Here is a 16,864-nt window from a genome sequence, read left to right on the forward strand (position 1 = left end):
GGAAATCTTAGCTATAATACTAATGCAAATAATAATAACAACAATGAAATGAAAACTTCCACATATAGCCAAATGCCTGCTCTAAATGACAGCAGTAAGGAAATACATATATTTATATGGGTATAACGTATAGTTATGTGTGGGTGGGTGTGTCTGAGCCATATTTCAAATGCAAGGAGGATGCTACTTAGCATTGTATCAATGGCAGGTCTAATAGCGATTCTCTTCCAAGATTCGGATTTTGGAGGATGTTCAACTTAAAACCTACTGTGATAACACAAGGTGTTTTAAATTCCACAGTGTGATTGCACAACATAATCCTTGAAAACCTAATAAATTCATTTTAGAATATTTTATATAATTGGAAAACCTGCAGTTTAGAAACAAAAATCCACTGTGTGTGCAGCATTTTCAATACATGTTCACATTCTGCTTCACTTACTAATGGGCATATGTGCAAACGCAAAGTCTTTCCATAAATCAACACTATATTGCACAGACCAGTAGCCTGTGAAGGACCATTGCCAAATATGTTACATGGAACTTTTCCAGTATTTCAATTTAATTATGCTATATGTGCGTATGTACATTTAAATTTAGCAAATTCACCTCATGGCCATGTAGAACTCTACAGTCAGTACTTTAGGGAATATTTGGTGTTAATGTCTTCAGTAAAAGAGCTTTAATTACATTCCTCCCAGCACTGGCTGATCTGAAGCTTATTCTCTCCACTTTTCCAAGGAAAGTATAATACTTTGCTATTTAAAAAATGAAAATACAGGTTATGCAGCATGCCCTACGAGTTAAGAAACTCGGGCTGTGTCAGGTGAGGAGGGAGAGCTTGTTCACTGGTACGGATCCTGAACTGAAAACACACTGCCTGGACCTTGCTCGTGTTCAGAAACAAAAGAAAACAAGCACTGATTTCAGCGCTGTCGTGGCAGACCCAGCTATCAAAGAGCTGAAATGCCTTTCTGATTTCATTTGTCATGACATATGTTCTAGGGGAGGGTGGGGAGAGCAACTTATCAAATTGTAATTAATAATAAAGTTGTAGGTGTTTTAATGCATTCTCTCTGTGCATGTCAACTGTCAGGTCCAAAGCAGCTCTAGAATCAGTACTAATGAAAAACCTCAGACTAAAATAACCATATATTAGGTTCTCTAACTGCTGCAACTGACAAGAGTACTAACCCTTACCTGTATGACTCTATTTCTTTTTAATATTTTATAAAAATGGAAATCCTTTAGCATGAGAATGAAGACAACATCATGAAAACAGGAATACGGTTGTCTATTAAGATGCAAAGATAAATGCAAACTATTTGCTTCATTTTCTCTTCTTTGAGTTACAAATTTCTTGCTGTCATGAAAAACCTTTTCATCTTTCCTGAAATTCATCACTGTGGCACTCAGTTGACAAATATATTCATCGCAGTAGTGTATTTCCCAGAGATTCCTGTCTTCTGCCTCAAGCACTTTATTCCTTTAGATGATGAAAGTATTTATCTGAGAAGAGTTTACCTACACATCTGTGGGGCTGTAGGCTCACGTACACCATCAAAGTATTCAAAAAAAATCATACTTCAAGAAAAAAACAGCTTTAAAGATGGATATTTTTTATGACAGAATCTTTATTCCACAATGCATGTACAGCGATCATCCTTCCACTGTGTTTGGACAATGAAATGCTCTCTGCTGTAGCAATTAAGAAGCCCATAAATGTACTTTATGAACTTAAAAGTTTTATCTAAGGTTCTCACTGCATGGCAATGCAGCTGCATTACTTCATTTGTATGTGTAATAGCCATTTACATAAAATGGGAGCAGGAAATAAATTATTACTAGGTGCGAATACACGTGTCTAATTGCTGCGTTTCAGTTTACATTGCAGTCTCGCGGGGAACGAGAGCTGAGAAAGTTGACCATTACTGCAGCAACTGTTGATTAGCAAAACAACCTTTTCTTCATCTTCACCTTTCTTTGCAGGACACACTGTCCCCATTTTCATGGCACCTGCTCCTGTAGTGTCAGGTGTGAAAGGGGAACTTGTGAAAGCAGAATCCCAAATCATCCTCCTTTCTGAGCTCACGCTGTTACATGTAGCTAATTTTCAGAGGTCGCATTTCAGCTGGAATCTGGCTATTTGAAAAAATGTCTTTTCCTTCACTCCCCCAACTCCCACCCTGGTGACCACTTAAGTGCTTTATATAAATAAATATATATATATATAAAACACCAATATATGTAAACTATACACTGCAATCACTTTCCCACAACTGAAACCAAACCACTCTGAAAGCAAAAACCAGAGGATGTAGTCAATAAGGCATCTCTAGCTCATCAGGAGAGGAAATTTAGGTATGCAGAACAGCTCTTCTCTAAACAAGCAGCTGGCTGGGATGTTAGAATTACATCATCCATCATCAGAAAGTAAGGGGTTCGGATGCTCTGAAACTTCTTGTTCAGAAGTCAGAACCTTTTTTTTGCTTCTCACATGAAAATCAGCATTTCGACTTTAATACTTCCACTTATTATTCTACTTGATACTTTGCTAGACCGCTGGTGAAATGCATCTTTAACAAAATATCCCTGTGTAGCAGGTCACGTAAAACCTCCCAACAAGACTTTTACAGTGCATTAAGCTTTCGGCTAGCCAAGATGACTGACCAAAACTCATTCCCTTTTGCGCTTCACTTTGGATGTTACTCTTTGAAGAACTGGCCAAGCCTGAAAAAATAATTTGCAAGATCACATCCCACTGGAGTTTCCAGTTAGTCAATACTGTCCATTCTGAGGTACAACAAGCATGGCAAAAGGACATTTTGAGTCATTTGTTTATTTATATAAACAAACCAGAATATTTTGTTAAAGAAATAAAATATTAATCAAGTATTCTGTTTTGTTTATATAAAGAAAGATATAAGAAAATATTCTAGTCTGTTGTATAAACACTAACTCAAGGTAAGTTGACATGACAATGTATAAGGGTGCTGATATTCACAGTGTTTTAAGTTTATTTTCTTAAGAAGGAGTCATCTTGGGATGTGCTAATACTAGAAGATGTTAATCATGTCTTTTCTTTCTCTTTCCTTGTCTCAGTTAAGTTTAAAGGTACAATTTATTTCTTTAATTTTTATTAGATTCATTTTGTCTTTACAGCTACTCAGAAGTAATAGTCTTTTATGATCACATTCCCAAAAGTGTACAACTTCTTTTCACTAATGTTTGGATAATTTTGAGAATTATTAAAAAAAGAAATCATAAGAAGATTCAGGATAAAATTCTCTTCTGTGTAAAAAGTCAGCCCAGAGCCCACAGTCCTTTATACCTTTCTTACACCTCTTTTAGACTCTACTTTATCCTACTGAAGAAGAGAAACTTAATTTTATGGGGAAAAAAAGTTGCACATTATTTAAACTAGAGGAAATGTGAAGTGAACAAGATTTTTAATATGCAAGTTCAAGCCAAAATTGCTACCTTTGTAAAAGCCACCTTTGTATCTCCATGTTTAATATATTATTTACCAGTACTACTGGCAATTAAGCAGCATAAGGACACACCAAACACCTCGCAAACACCCCACAACATTTTTCCAATCAAAATGCAAGTGATATAATTTCTCACCATTGTTTCCTCACTCTATATATTCCTTTCTGTTTTCTCTCACTTCTACTTGAATTTTCCTTAGAATACATGACTGATAGGAACTTACAGCCGTTTGGCAGGCCCCTGCTGCTTGCTGATTGTACAAAGGACGCTCATATTTCCCCTAACCTCCTCTGGATATTAAATTTGTTCTTTGAATAAGGAGGGCACATGAGTTCTCTCTCCTCCTGTCTGCACCAAACAGGGACAAAATTGGTCAAATGAGCATCCATAAGCATAATGGTGCTTTAGAAATGCCAATCGATGATATGTGATTGATGATGCCATTATGATATTCAATATGTTTCCATTACAGTCAGTAACTATGAACAGCTTATGATTCAAAATGCAATCTCTGGGACAGAATTAGAAAACCTTGACTGTTTTAAATTTTGATGGATAAAATGTGTCACAGCATGTGTAAAAACCTTTATGATGATGCTCCCAGCATACCATTATAAAATGAGTGTGGTTTCCATCAGAAGACTAGCTCCCGAGTAATGCTGATTCAGGGTCATAAAGATAAATGCATCCCTCTGTAGGAAATTATAACATTATATTGATTTCAGACACCTTGTATTCTGTGCAGAAATAAATTTAGCCCTGCTTTGATTTAGAAGTACGAGACAGTGTTTGGAGGAGGGCAGTGGCAATCAGGTCTCCTGGATTCTATTCCAAGCCACGGCAGTGACTCACGCCGTGACCTTGTGTAAGTCTGTCGACCTCTATGCCTGTTTACCCATGTAAGAAGAATGAAAAAAGAATACATACCTACTTTGCTGGGGTTGAAACTCTTGGTCAGAAAGAACTAAGTATACAGGCGTTCCTGGCAAACTAAATAAATCATGAGGATGTTTCATACCAGTTCACAAAACATCTCCAGTATGAGGTTTCTACAGTCTCTTCAATTCAATCCCATTATGTATTTCAGTGCAGCACATATGGTCCTATCTTTAAAACACTGGGTAGTGTTACACACTGTGGGATAAGTTACAGCATGAAGATTTAACATTAACATTAATGGGAGCTGTGCAGTTAAAGTCTATCGCGCTCTGCTGAAAGTGTGCCCTCAGGAGAGCTGTGTTGCTAATAATTTACAAACTGTCTGATTCAAAAAGTGTTGTGGGAATTTCTAACTTCTGTGGATGCATATTCTGAACGTTATCAGAAATGTCGTGGCTTTCAGTATGTTTGTATGTCAATATTCATAAACTTCTGTGAAACATTCTGTTAATGTTCCTAAGGGATGCCTGGGCAGCTACCTACCTTGCAAGACAGCATTTATAAATAACATAGGTGAAGTTACCCTGAAATACATGGTAATCAATGAACAAGAAGCGCTCATTTCCTTACAGCACTGTTACATTTAACTTTTGAGGTTTCATTTCTATTATTTCTATTGCTCTGCAGTCAATTACTGTATTTTGTGGAACACTACTAGCAGATCAGATAATATTGTTGGTGATATCTTCATATTTTTGTTCCAGTTGTAATAACCATCTGGACTGTTTTATGCAGAGTTAAGAACAGGACAATATTGTGACTTGAGAAAAAGTATCCACATGCCACCAACTGGTATAGGGAAACCATGCTCAGAAAACTCCCCACATCTGCGTTATCCACCTTCATGTATGTAAGCCATCTCAACAACCACTCATGATAAAACTGAAACAGTCAGGTATCTCCAGGATTGGTATTGTAACTTTCATGTGTAAAACACTTACACTTTTCCATACTGTATTACCTTATAACTCACAGAAAAAATCCCCAACGATCTTGGGTCAGAGTTCAGTTGGTTGATGACATAGTTAAGTACATACGGTAAAACCAACAGGCCTCGTCCCTAGCCAGAGCCTGAGCATTGGAGTAAGGAGCCCGGGAACCAATAAAATAAAGATGCACTTTCGCCTACTGAAACGGTGCCTGGCTCCAAGCTGCAAGAGCTGCTAGTGATTCCAGGTGCAACATTTTTATGTATGATGACTTGTCTACATACAGAAATTACTCTAAATAGTGGGTGAACTGAAAGTAGATGTTTTTCTGAATAACTCCATAAAACTGATAAGCTTCACAGGAGGAAGCAGAACTTTATCAGCTCGCAGACATTCTTTTTACTTTGAAAAGGAGCAGTCTAATTTGAGGACAAACAAAGGCAACATTTCATGATGTCATTTTCTCCTTCACTGACTGCATTGATAAAATTATCTCTAATTTCCACAACCATCAGCCTCTTTACCACGTTGTCATCACAGTCCTCCAGCATTTTGCAGAGTGTCAAAATCTACCTGTTTCGTATTTGCATACGGTATGCTTCTAGTCACAAACAAACAAAAAACCCGTAAGTATAATGCACAAGTACTAAAATAGGGGGCCATTTGAAATTAACTAAAACATTTAATTACCATAATCAGCATTTCTGGACATATCTAGATGCCAAGACAATTGATTCAGAAAGTGTGACAATGTTTTGTTTCTTTGCCTGGTAAAATAGGATTGCAATCTTAACTGGTTAAAATAAAATAACATAAACAAGAACCCCCCATCAGGCCACTAGTATTCAAAGGTAACAGAAGATCTGCCTCAGCTAGCACCTATAGAAAACCCTTCAGTTCTCATGTTGCCAGTCATCAAGAGAACATGCTCACGTGCCAGGCTCCTACTGGAATCAACAAGCGCATGACTGGGGGCAAAAACACACAAATGAGTGTTCACACAGAATACACCTAGTTGCTTTATTAAACTTTCTTTCTTCTTAAGGTAATACTAAAGTCTAAGTAGATTTAACTTCATGTAGAGTGTTAAGGAGAAGTCAGAGTCTATTTTGAAGCTACAGGAAAGTCGAGAATGTTGAAACATTTGTATCAGCGTTGTCTGTAGCAGTATGCCATTCCAAAAAACCCCAGTCTCTTCAGTCCGCTAATTTTTTTGGGGGGAAATAAAATTTCAGGAGAAAAGAACCCCTTCCAAACCATGGTTACCATCCTGGACTGGCTGGCTGCAGTGTTATTTTGCAGAAGAGCAACACTTCCTCTAATTTCTGTGTTCTGTATGCTGCTTTTTGTTCCTTTCACAAGAGGTTTTTAAAGTCCTATCTATGAAGGTGTTCTTTGCGTTTGGTGGACAGAGGCCTACCACCAAGCCTGTAAACTACTTCTCAAAATACAGTAGGAGAATTACACAGGTGACATCTCTCCTGATCCTCTGCCAAAAAAAAGATGAACGTTTAAAACATAGTGAAATAATCTTTCTCTTTTTAGAATTTACGATCTTCTGTATTCCATTTGTGTATGGCCACTGCATCTCACCGTTTGGTAACTCGTCAGTGTCTTTGTGCCTTTATTCGGCCTGCTCACGCTACTCAGCACCCGGCAGTCCTGCTGCCGCTCCTCCTTCCCCCCACGCCAGGGTCTGCGATGGGCACCTCTGCCAGGAGACACGAGGGGAGTACTCTGCAACTCCACACCTACGCCAGCACCCGCGCTGGGCCTGGACGACCCCCGGGGCGTAACGCATCCCTCCGTTAGCAGAGCTGCGAGCAGATGAGACCGTAATTCTGCAACGTGTGCCTGACATAAATAGGTGGGAGCCGGGTGACGCCTTCTCCCCTCGGCAGCGAAGGGGCTCACACCGGCTCTGGGGTGGTGGGTGAGCTGCATCCCCGGAGGGCCGCGGGCAGGTGCCGGACCCTTCCCCCGGGGGGCCAGGGGCCGAGTGCTGCCTCTAGCCCGGGGGTGCCGGAGGACGCCCGCCTCGGGCCGAGCCCCGAGCCCGGCTGTGCCGATAACCCCTGTCCCGGGGCTTTTCTCGCCGAGAGCAGGCCTAGGAAAACCACGGCGGTTGCTGACGGAAGCGCGCGGCTGCCCCGGCCCTGGCCCTGGCCTGGCCGCCCCCCACGTGCCCAGCTCACGTTATCTCCCCCTGCCAGCCCGCCTCGCCCGCCCCGCCAATCAGCGCCGCCCTTACTCCGCCCCGCCTCTTGCGGACCAATCAGCACCGCCCTTGGTGGTGCGGGCCGGGGCCGCGGCCGGCGGCGCGGGCGGGCGCCTTTGATGCCGGCGGGCGGTTAATTCAGGAAGCTCCTCGGGAGCGCGAGGAGAGCGGCGGGGCGGGGCGCCGGGGCGGGGCGGGGCCGGTGGGGCGGGGGTGGGAGGGGAGGAGGCCCCGCCCCTGGCGGGCCCGCCGCGCGCCACCGCCCCGCGAGTTCGGCGCGAGGCCCCGGCGCGGGGTGGCGCCGGCGGCCGCGGCGGCGGCAGCGGCGGCGGCGGGCGAGGAGGGGGGCGTGGCCGACGGGGGGGCGGGGCGGTGAGCGGAGCCGAGTCGTTGGTGGCCGGAGGCGGCGGCCGGTCGGTCGGTGCGGCGGCCTCGCCATGGTGTTCCTCAAACTCCGCGAGCAGGTGGGTGCGCGGGGGCGGCTGCCGTCGCCCGCCTCCCCCCCCCCCCCCCCCCCCCTTCTCTCCCGGTGCCGCCGGGCGCGGCGGCTGCGCGCCCTTCCCCGCCCCCTCCTCGCTGGGGTGTGCTTGTGCATGCAGGCGTGTGTGTGTGTGTGTGTGTGTGTGTGTGTGTGTGTGAGACTAGGCGGCGGGCAGGGGGAGGTAGCATGGCTGCTGGCGCGGCCCGGCGGGTACGGGGCTGGGTGGCGGCCGCCCGGTGGCGGGAGGCGCCATGTGCTCCCGGTGCGGACGCCGGTGCCCCCTCGGTGGCCCCGCTGGGCGGCCGGGGGCCGCCGCCCCGCGCAGGTATCGGGCCTAACAGGTGGCCACGGGAGCCCGCCCGCCCCTCCCCTCCCCTGCCCGGCGGGGCGGCGAGAGAGAGGGAGGGAGGGAGGGAGGGACGGCGCCCTGCCCGCGCGGGGCTGCTCCGGCCGCGGGTCCCTGCCGTGTCCCCCGCCTCGGGAGCGGAGGAGAGGCCCGGGAGGGGTGACGGCGGGGCGTGTGTGTCTGCCGGCTCCCCCGGGCCAGCCCGGCCCCGCGCCCGTGTTTTGGGAAGGGAAAGGTCTCTGGGGGCCGCTGGGGCAGCGCGAGGCAGCCTGGGCCTGAGGGACTGCCCGGTGTGCGGGGCTCCAGCCGGCGGCGGCGGCGGCTGGGAGGCGCGGCGGAAGGCGGCATGCCCGGGGACGGGAGCTGGCTCCTCTCCTGCCGGAGCCGGGCAGTGCTGCCCTTCGCAGTTTCACGTGCCCGGGAGCTGCCCGCCCGCCCCTCCCCGCATCACCTTTCCCTTTCAGGCCCTTCTTTAAAGTCTTTTGTTCGGCTGCTGTGTCTTTCTCCTCCGTGGTCCTGACAAACCTTCCCCGAGTCCGTGCTCCCCTTCTGCAAAGCAGAAGGTTCTTCGTGCCCGTAGTGGTTTGTGGCTTTCATCGCATCACACCCTTCTTTGTTTGCTAGACTCTTCGCTTTCCATCCCAGCTTATGAAAAACACTTGTCTCCGCTGCTCTGTCCTTTTCTGGTGTCTCCCCTGTCCTATCTATTGTCTCCTGTGCAGTTTCAAGATACAAAGGTGGGAGGGTCTGCTCTGCCAGTTTGCCTCCCGTAAAAAGGCGCTTGCTAGAAAATGTGTGCTCTTGTGTTTTCATGTGTGTTAGACCAAATTCACTGTGAAAACTCATACACCCTGCTATTGGTCTCCTCCATACTCTTCCTTAAGATAACTGACTGTAAAGCTTGGAGACACTCCCCCCCCCCGCCCCAAAAAAGCACCACAGAAAAAAACCACCTAGAAACTTGGCAGTGGTTAGGCAACTGGTATCCTGTGTCTGTTTATTATGCTGATCAGTTTCAGCTCATGGTTACCTGCTAGTCCTTTCATCGGTCTGCATATATACCTCTGTCTTTTTACACTTAGGTTGCATGGTCCCTTGGGATTTTGTTGTAAAAAAACGTTTAGCAATACGGGGCTGGGATCTTTATGTTCTGTTGTATTGTGTGTAAACTTGGTGAAGTCTCATATTTTTTTAGAACTTCATCTATGAATAAGCAACAATTGTAGACCTGAAATACATGTAGCATCTTTGAGTTAGGTTTCCTTTTAGGTTTCATGGGAGGCTTTCCACAGGAACAGAACACTTGTTCATCTCTTCTATTAAATAAGTCCTTCTGTTAAATCCAAGAAGTACAACTCTTCTGCAAGTAATCATTGTGAAATAACTCAGAAAAACCCCATCATCATGATTGTGTTAACATGAAAGTGCTGCATTTCAGAACTTTTCTTCTGGGAAGGATCCTGCTATTGACTGATGCCGAGGTGAAGTACCAGTCTATGTGGGACCATTGGCTGACAGAGTAATGCCTGTGAGGCATTCAGCTTCTGTCGTAATGCAGGTTTTAATCCAGAAGCATGAGGTGGACTTTTTTTAGAGGCCTCATGGATCTATAAAGGTGCACTGATGCACTGGGAATTGAAGTATTCTTTCACTTAAAAGGAGGGTGCTAGGGGCAGGGAAAGGAGGGAGGGAGGGGAGTGCTGGTTTTGAAGAGGCTTTTGTGGAGGGAGTGATTTTTAGCAGCAGCTGTATTTCTGGTGGGTAAGTGTCAGTTGCTTGAGAAATCAGTTATTACAAACCAAATTCTGTTAAAATTGCTTTCTTGAAGAGTGTCAAAAATAATGAGGAATCAAATTAGCATGAATTATCTTAGTTTTGCTAATTTACAAATAATTCTTCCAGGTCAGTGTTCGTGTGCAGTATGCTGCAAGATGTCTTGACTTCAGGACTAGATGCTGTGCTAAGATTATAACACCACTTGCTCATTATAAAAACCAACTTGTGGTATTATATGAAAGTAGAGCTGTTTATCTTCAGTATTTCATGAAACATGCTTCTTGTTTGCTTGAACCATATACTTTGCTTCATAGTGATGTGTTCATTTAGACTAAAATAAATTGTCATGTACGTTTGTAGTCCCTATAGTGAGTCTGTCTGTCTTAAGTGGTGGCTGTCTGGTGAGGGTACGCAAAGGCTGCTCTGTTGTTTGTACCGTTCAGCTAGTGTGAAGGAGGGAGGTGATTTGCTTAGTTTCCTTCTATAACAGTCAGACATACTAATAACTGTCTGGAACAAAAATGCTACTAAGTATTACTTTAATGTAATTATCAAGATTATTTTTTTTTCCAAAATCAGCATAAACCTGTTGATTTTGTTCTTTGATAATGTAGAAGGGCTCTGCGTTACTTGTTTAAATGTCAGAATTATGCTGGGGAGAGGTAGACTTAGGGCATACAAGCAGCTTGATATTTTCTTACACTTGGTTTAGTTTAGTTTTTCAAGTTAAGTGCTGCTTTTACGCTAGTTTGCAGTGAGGACTTACAATGAGGTGAGAAATTCTGCTCTGAGGCTCTTATTTGAGCTCAGAGGGTGAAATCCCAGTTCTGCTTGCAGTTGATTTAGTTTACTTAGCACACTGATAAACAAAACTTTGATCCTACAGATGCTTAATGTGTTTGTGAAGCTCAAATATTTGGTTGTCTTTGGAGGCTGATTTGATACCTTTAACTTTCAGAATAAAGGTTTTTCATGCACTGAGAAGAGTAGGCCTTTCCTTGGGTTCAACAAGCAGCCAGCAGGTACATTCTTTACAAATTTGTGTTAGCACTGCTTAGGCTTTATTGCTTTGCAATCCTGTGAGGTAGGAATATCTTTCAAAGTTTTGAAATAATTGAGGGTGTACATTGCATTTTCAGAAGTGACTTAATGTTTGCTTTCAAAGTATATTAGGTATGAAAAAAACCCATAAGACATATTGGCAAAAATTTCATTTGAGGCTAAATTGAACTATATTGAACAGAGTTGATACCTGTAAGGCTCAATAGCAAACTTTAACTCTGCAGTAGAAAGAGCAATCATTCCAGTGTCAAGTTAGAAGCTGTAGATTGTTCTTGTTGCTCTTGGTTTGTTGTGCAATATTGGATGGAAAAGTTTAAAAACAGAGGAAGCAAATCTGCAAATTCTGTCGCTGAAGGTTAATCCATTCAAGGTAGAGATGAAGAATACAGTAAGTGTACCTTGTGATTAAGATATTTGCTCTTCAGTTTGTTTGCCTTCGTACTATCTGCATAGGTTGGTGCTTGTATACCAGGTTCTTCTAGATGAGAAGCTGCTTTAACTGCTGAAGTGCCAAGTGAGAAGGAAACTATAAAAGTTTGTTTCTTCCTGAAACACTGTGGTACTCTCCTGTAAGAAACTGCATTGAAAGCAAAATTTAGGTCAAGGTTCACTGATGTTTTATCAGATGTTTTTTGTGGGGTTGGGGGAAGAAAAAGGAGCAACCTGCTTGTGAGTCTCCATAATGCTATACCTTGGTCTGTCCTGTACAAAAGCCCCCTCAACTCTGTAGAGCTAATTGTGAAAGGCTATCATAGCTTCTAGGTACATAAACTGTTTCCCAGAACAGGTAGATTCTTGCTTTAGAGGGTTGCAAGTTAGTCTCTCTTATACCTAAGGAGTAATTGACAGCCTAGTTTTTCTTAGTGGGTAGGTGAAATTTGGATTGCCTAATAGCTGAGGGATTTGTTGCTTTTCTGTTACAAGCGTTACCTGCATACAAGCGTTACCTGCATACAAGCCTACAGGTTGTCTTTTAGGCTAGCACAAGCCTACACTTCAGTAGTGTTGCTGAAATGCATGAAGCTCTGATCAAAACTGGCTGAATTTTTTCTTTAATTTTGTAGCTTTATAACTATTTGTGGCAAAGCACGTTGGATGCAGCATCATTACAGTTGGTAAAGCTTTATTTTTTTTCTTTCAGTACATCATAGTTTTAATTATGCATTTGCTGTTTTCTCTGAATCTTAAATATGTAGTAGGAAGAAATCTTAGGGCTCATAATAATGGGCATTTGAAAGGAATTTGTATGGGATTTTTCTGTATGACTACTAGGCTGTGCTTGAGGCAATGCATTTATTCCCACAAGTCAGATGTGAGTGGAAAGGATCAGAGGATGAACAACTGCATGAAGATATTAGAGTGACCACTTATCTTGAAAGTCCTTGAAGGCTGTGAGCACTGACTTCTTTATTGCCCATTTATATCTTTCTCTTAGCTGAGATGGATCTTGTTCAATTGGCAGTTAAACAAATGTTTGCAGTGTCATAGTGAACGCTCTGAATGCCTCTATGGTTGCTATTTTCATTACTGCCAACATTAGACTTCATTCTTTTAGAATTCATGCCAAGAATAAATGTCCCAACTATTTCCTTGTTACACTAAGAGGAGGAATGGTCTCCTGTGGTGATGAAAAGGAGCTGCTGCTGCTCGATGAGGGAGGGATATGGTGGGAATGGAATTACATGTTACTGCTCTACAAATTCTGTTCAGACATAGCCTAATGAGATCGTGTTTAATTTTTTTTTGGTAGAAGTTACGTTAAAGTTACTGTTCTTTAAAAAAATTACATTCGAGAATCTTGTTGAAGTTGAGAACCACTCTTTGTGTTCTATTCTCCATCACACATTCTTCCTAAAATTTGCATCTAATCTGTTTTAACTGTATACAGGATAACTAAATTAGGGAGTTGTAATACTTGTCAAGACGCCTTAAGTCTTATTGTTAATTCTTGTGTTCCCAGGGTGAGAACTCGCGTGTACTGAAAAGATAAGTTTCTTTAATTGATGGAAAACTTTGAGTAACTGAACTCTGTTTATCTTGTTATATGAAGTAATTACCAGCCCTTCCATTAGAATGTGTTGAGAGAACCTGGTTCTGCCCCGTGTTCTTTTTGGGGGATCAGATTGCCTGATGATAACTCGGGAACTTTTGACTTGTGAACAAGCAGTTCTTCTCAGTCAAGAAAATAAACTTTTTTTAAAAAAAAAGCAGAAAAAAAGATGGGGGAGAAACAAAGCAAGCATTGATTCTGCAGCCAGATCCTTATGGCAGATCCTGTTAACTCAGTGGCCTTCTGTGAAGGTATAAAGGTCTATTCATGTAGATAGCATCGAAGGTTTGTGACCATTACTTGGATGCAAATATCGGGGGGGGGGGGGGGGGGGGGGGGATGAGGCAACTGTGCGCTTGCCTGTGAAGAATTGACTTCCTTAGCACCCACGAAAGAGTCGATGATTCCTGTAGGAAACTAGTAGCTGCTGAGACTCTGAACTAGCAGTCTGATGTGGATTGTTACATTCCCAGATTTGTCATTGTTTCCGTTCACTGAAATGGGTTGTGGAATAAGATGACTGAAATTAAATATCTTTAGTGTTATACACCTCATCTTTTATCAGCTAGTTTGTTTCTCAGTTGCTGTACCTTTTATTTTTTCTCTAGTCAGCTGGGCCTTCCTGAGGTCAAACTAATATCTGATCATTTGTTTTCTTGCTCCTGCCAACTTCTTATTTTGTTCTTACCTCTATTCCTCTCTTCCTATTTCTGGAAAATGAGTGGGAGACTCGTTGCCTTAGTTACAGTGACTAACTCTTTCAAAGTTATTTATAATGTTTGTGTTTAAATAACCTGTATCATAACATAAATCACAAAACATTTCACACCAATAAAAAAATAAACAGAGCAGTCCATTGCTATGTGCTGGGAGCATGCTTACGGTGCTGATTCTTGAGGGTTTTGTTTTCCTTCGTTGTTGGGGATGGAGGACAAGTTCTAATTGGCATTTGAAGATGAATCTGAAATAAGGTGTCTTGGTGTTATCCTTTGTGCAAATGAAGACAGGCTCTTAATATTTAAGCTCCGAAATATCAAGGAATGTTATTCTTCCTCTCCTTTGTAACGACACTAGCACTCTCACCCAAGGGGTGGGAATATACCATTTAACCATGTTAATTCAGTTGTGATTGCTCAGGTGTTGATGAATTATACAGCACTGACCCATTTCAGTACAAAAAATAGAGCTATGGCAAGAGTTATGGGACTGAGTAGCTGAGAGAGAAAGGAAGATGAGACTTGTAGCCAGCTGAGTGGGTGCAGAGAGTTAAATAGGAAGCATCAGCAGTGATATGCAAATGAAAGAGGGGCAAAATAGTTTTCTGTAGCATCCTTGTAGATTGAGGAACTACTTGTTAGCTGAAGCGCCTAATGGCTTCTCTCCTACAATAATGAGATGCTCTTTACTGTGAATTGAATATAATCTTACATTTTCATTGGTTATTTCTAGAGTAATGTATGTATGTGAATTGAGTGAATAATACCACGTAAGCAGATTGTTGTTTACATTACTAAAGCCTACCTGTGAAGGGCAGCCTGAACACTTAAATGGCTTTCTCACTGAATTACTGAAACTATACTTGAATTCGAGAAGTGTAAAGCAAAGGTCTGCCTATCCTAAAACTGGGGGTTTGGGTAAAACAAGAAAAAACCCCCACTTTGCTTAATCTTGTGTTGTTAAACTTCAGAACTGTGTTTACAGGGGTGGGTGGGGATGCTTTCCTGCCCCAGAGTAGGAAAGAATGCCTCTTAATCGTAAACTGACTCGTATTAGGAGAATTTAATGAATGTTCAGGTTTTGTGGATAACTTTGCCTGTTTGCGTGGGTTAGTCTATTTTTGACTGTCCTGAACTGTTGTGAAGCCATCCTAAATGTTTAATGTTTCCATACTTTCAAACAATGAACTGTCACTTAATGGCCTTCCTAATTCCAGCTGATGAGCATTTGCCTCAAGTTATTCTTGGTCATTCTGCAATCATGCAATCATACTTGAGGTTCATTCTCACTTTGTGCTGAAATCCTGTACTTCATTTCCGTCCTGTGCAGGGAAGAAAGCATGGATACACCTGGATTATTTTTTTTTTACTTTGGTAAAGTGAAGATAGAACAGTACCTTAATGAAGGAAGAGAAGGGGACACAAGCAAGGATTCTAGTCAGCATGACAAAATGAGAATGAAATTGCAGTAGTTAAAGCATTGAGGCCAAAATTAGCCTTTTTAGGGCTTACAGAATTTCTAGCAATTGTGAAGAATTCAGTGTTTTGTTTCAAGATTTTGCGGTTTGCCCTCTACATTTGGTAGCTCCATCTGTACTGGTACCTCTAACAGGGTGGAAGTTGAACCTTCCGTTCAGGAACGTGGTCATCCAGTGGCGGGCAGCACAAGAGACCAAGGATATACCTAGCTCCTAGCTGAAGGACCTACTTGAGTCATGGACGGCTGAACTGGGTGTAAAAAAAAAAAAACAAACCATGTTCAGGAAGTTCTGTAGTTATTTATATACTAACATAATCTATAACTAATGCATAATGTAGTCATTTAAATCCATCACTACAGACTCAGTTTTGTATAATGTTAGGGGTAATTGGTATTCTCTCCTTCCGCGTCCCATCTTTAGGTCATCTGCTGCTTCTTTCTACTGCTCACGATGGGCAGGTAGTCTATGCAAAGTTTTTCTTTTCATCCTGAGCACGGATGTCTCTTTCCTGCCTCAGATCCCTGTGTGGTGTCTGTTGATTTTTCTCTAGCGCTGCTAATGCTTCATTCTCTCGCCAGTGTCACCCCACAAAGTATTGTTGGTAGGTCAAAATGAAGGAAAAGCACACAAAATAAACAGATGAAGAAAACCAAAATGCTAACTTTATTTTTCTGGTTACGTTATTACTCATTGTTTTGAATTAGCAAAATGTCCCAAGTCATGGTGCAAAACCAGTTCAGAAATAGCATGTTAATGGCGTTCCCTGCCCCTTACCTCTGTTCCTTTGTGACTGCAGAGTTCTGTTCAGTTCTTCCTATGTTTGTTGAAACATGAGGATCAATAGGAGGAGGTCTTTCGCTTGATGCTGTGTTGCTGTGCAGTCTCTCTGCCAAATTAGAACCCTGTTTTGGTACTGCCTGATAGCTTTCATTTCCTTTGCTCCTGTCTCGGTTCCAGGAGCAGTATTTTGTTTTACAGCTCTGCTGTATTTGTTGCTTTTTTTAAGCATTCTTTCATTCTGGGGGATAATCTTCAGTATTAAGGAGGACTTGCAGAAGAACACTTTCTCTTCTCACTTCTGTCACCTGCAAGGTTGCAAATGCCATTACTGTCCTCTATCATTTCTGATCCTGTAGTAACCAGCCAGCTCATCATTTATTTCTTCCACTCCTACCCCATGATGCTTTGTTTCTTTCCATCCACAAGCATACAGCCATTTAAAGATTACGAACACTACTTAGATCACAGACTGAGTAGTTGTGTTAAAATAGAACTTTTCAAGTAAAGAATAAGTAACATTTTATGACTTGTCTGTAGACATTTGTCTATTCTTCTTTTTACTGTAAGCTTAACAAATTATAATTACTGCAGTCG

At 42.7% G+C, this 16,864-nt stretch overlaps 1 protein-coding gene across 1 annotated transcript in view; it reads left to right on the forward strand.

Annotated features, from left to right (window-relative positions):
- The first annotated feature begins 7,947 nt into the window (after positions 1–7,947).
- ANKRD28 (ankyrin repeat domain 28) overlaps positions 7,948–16,864 on the forward strand; it is a 126,898-nt gene continuing 117,981 nt past the window's right edge. Inside the window, exon 1 of the mRNA XM_049798090.1 lies at positions 7,948–8,042. Coding sequence (XP_049654047.1) covers positions 8,016–8,042 — 27 coding nt within the window. The 5' untranslated portion in view covers positions 7,948–8,015. The remainder of the gene's footprint in view (positions 8,043–16,864) is intronic.

This window comes from Accipiter gentilis, chromosome 4 (assembly GCF_929443795.1).
Source record: "Accipiter gentilis chromosome 4, bAccGen1.1, whole genome shotgun sequence".
Lineage (NCBI taxonomy): Eukaryota > Metazoa > Chordata > Aves > Accipitriformes > Accipitridae > Astur > Astur gentilis.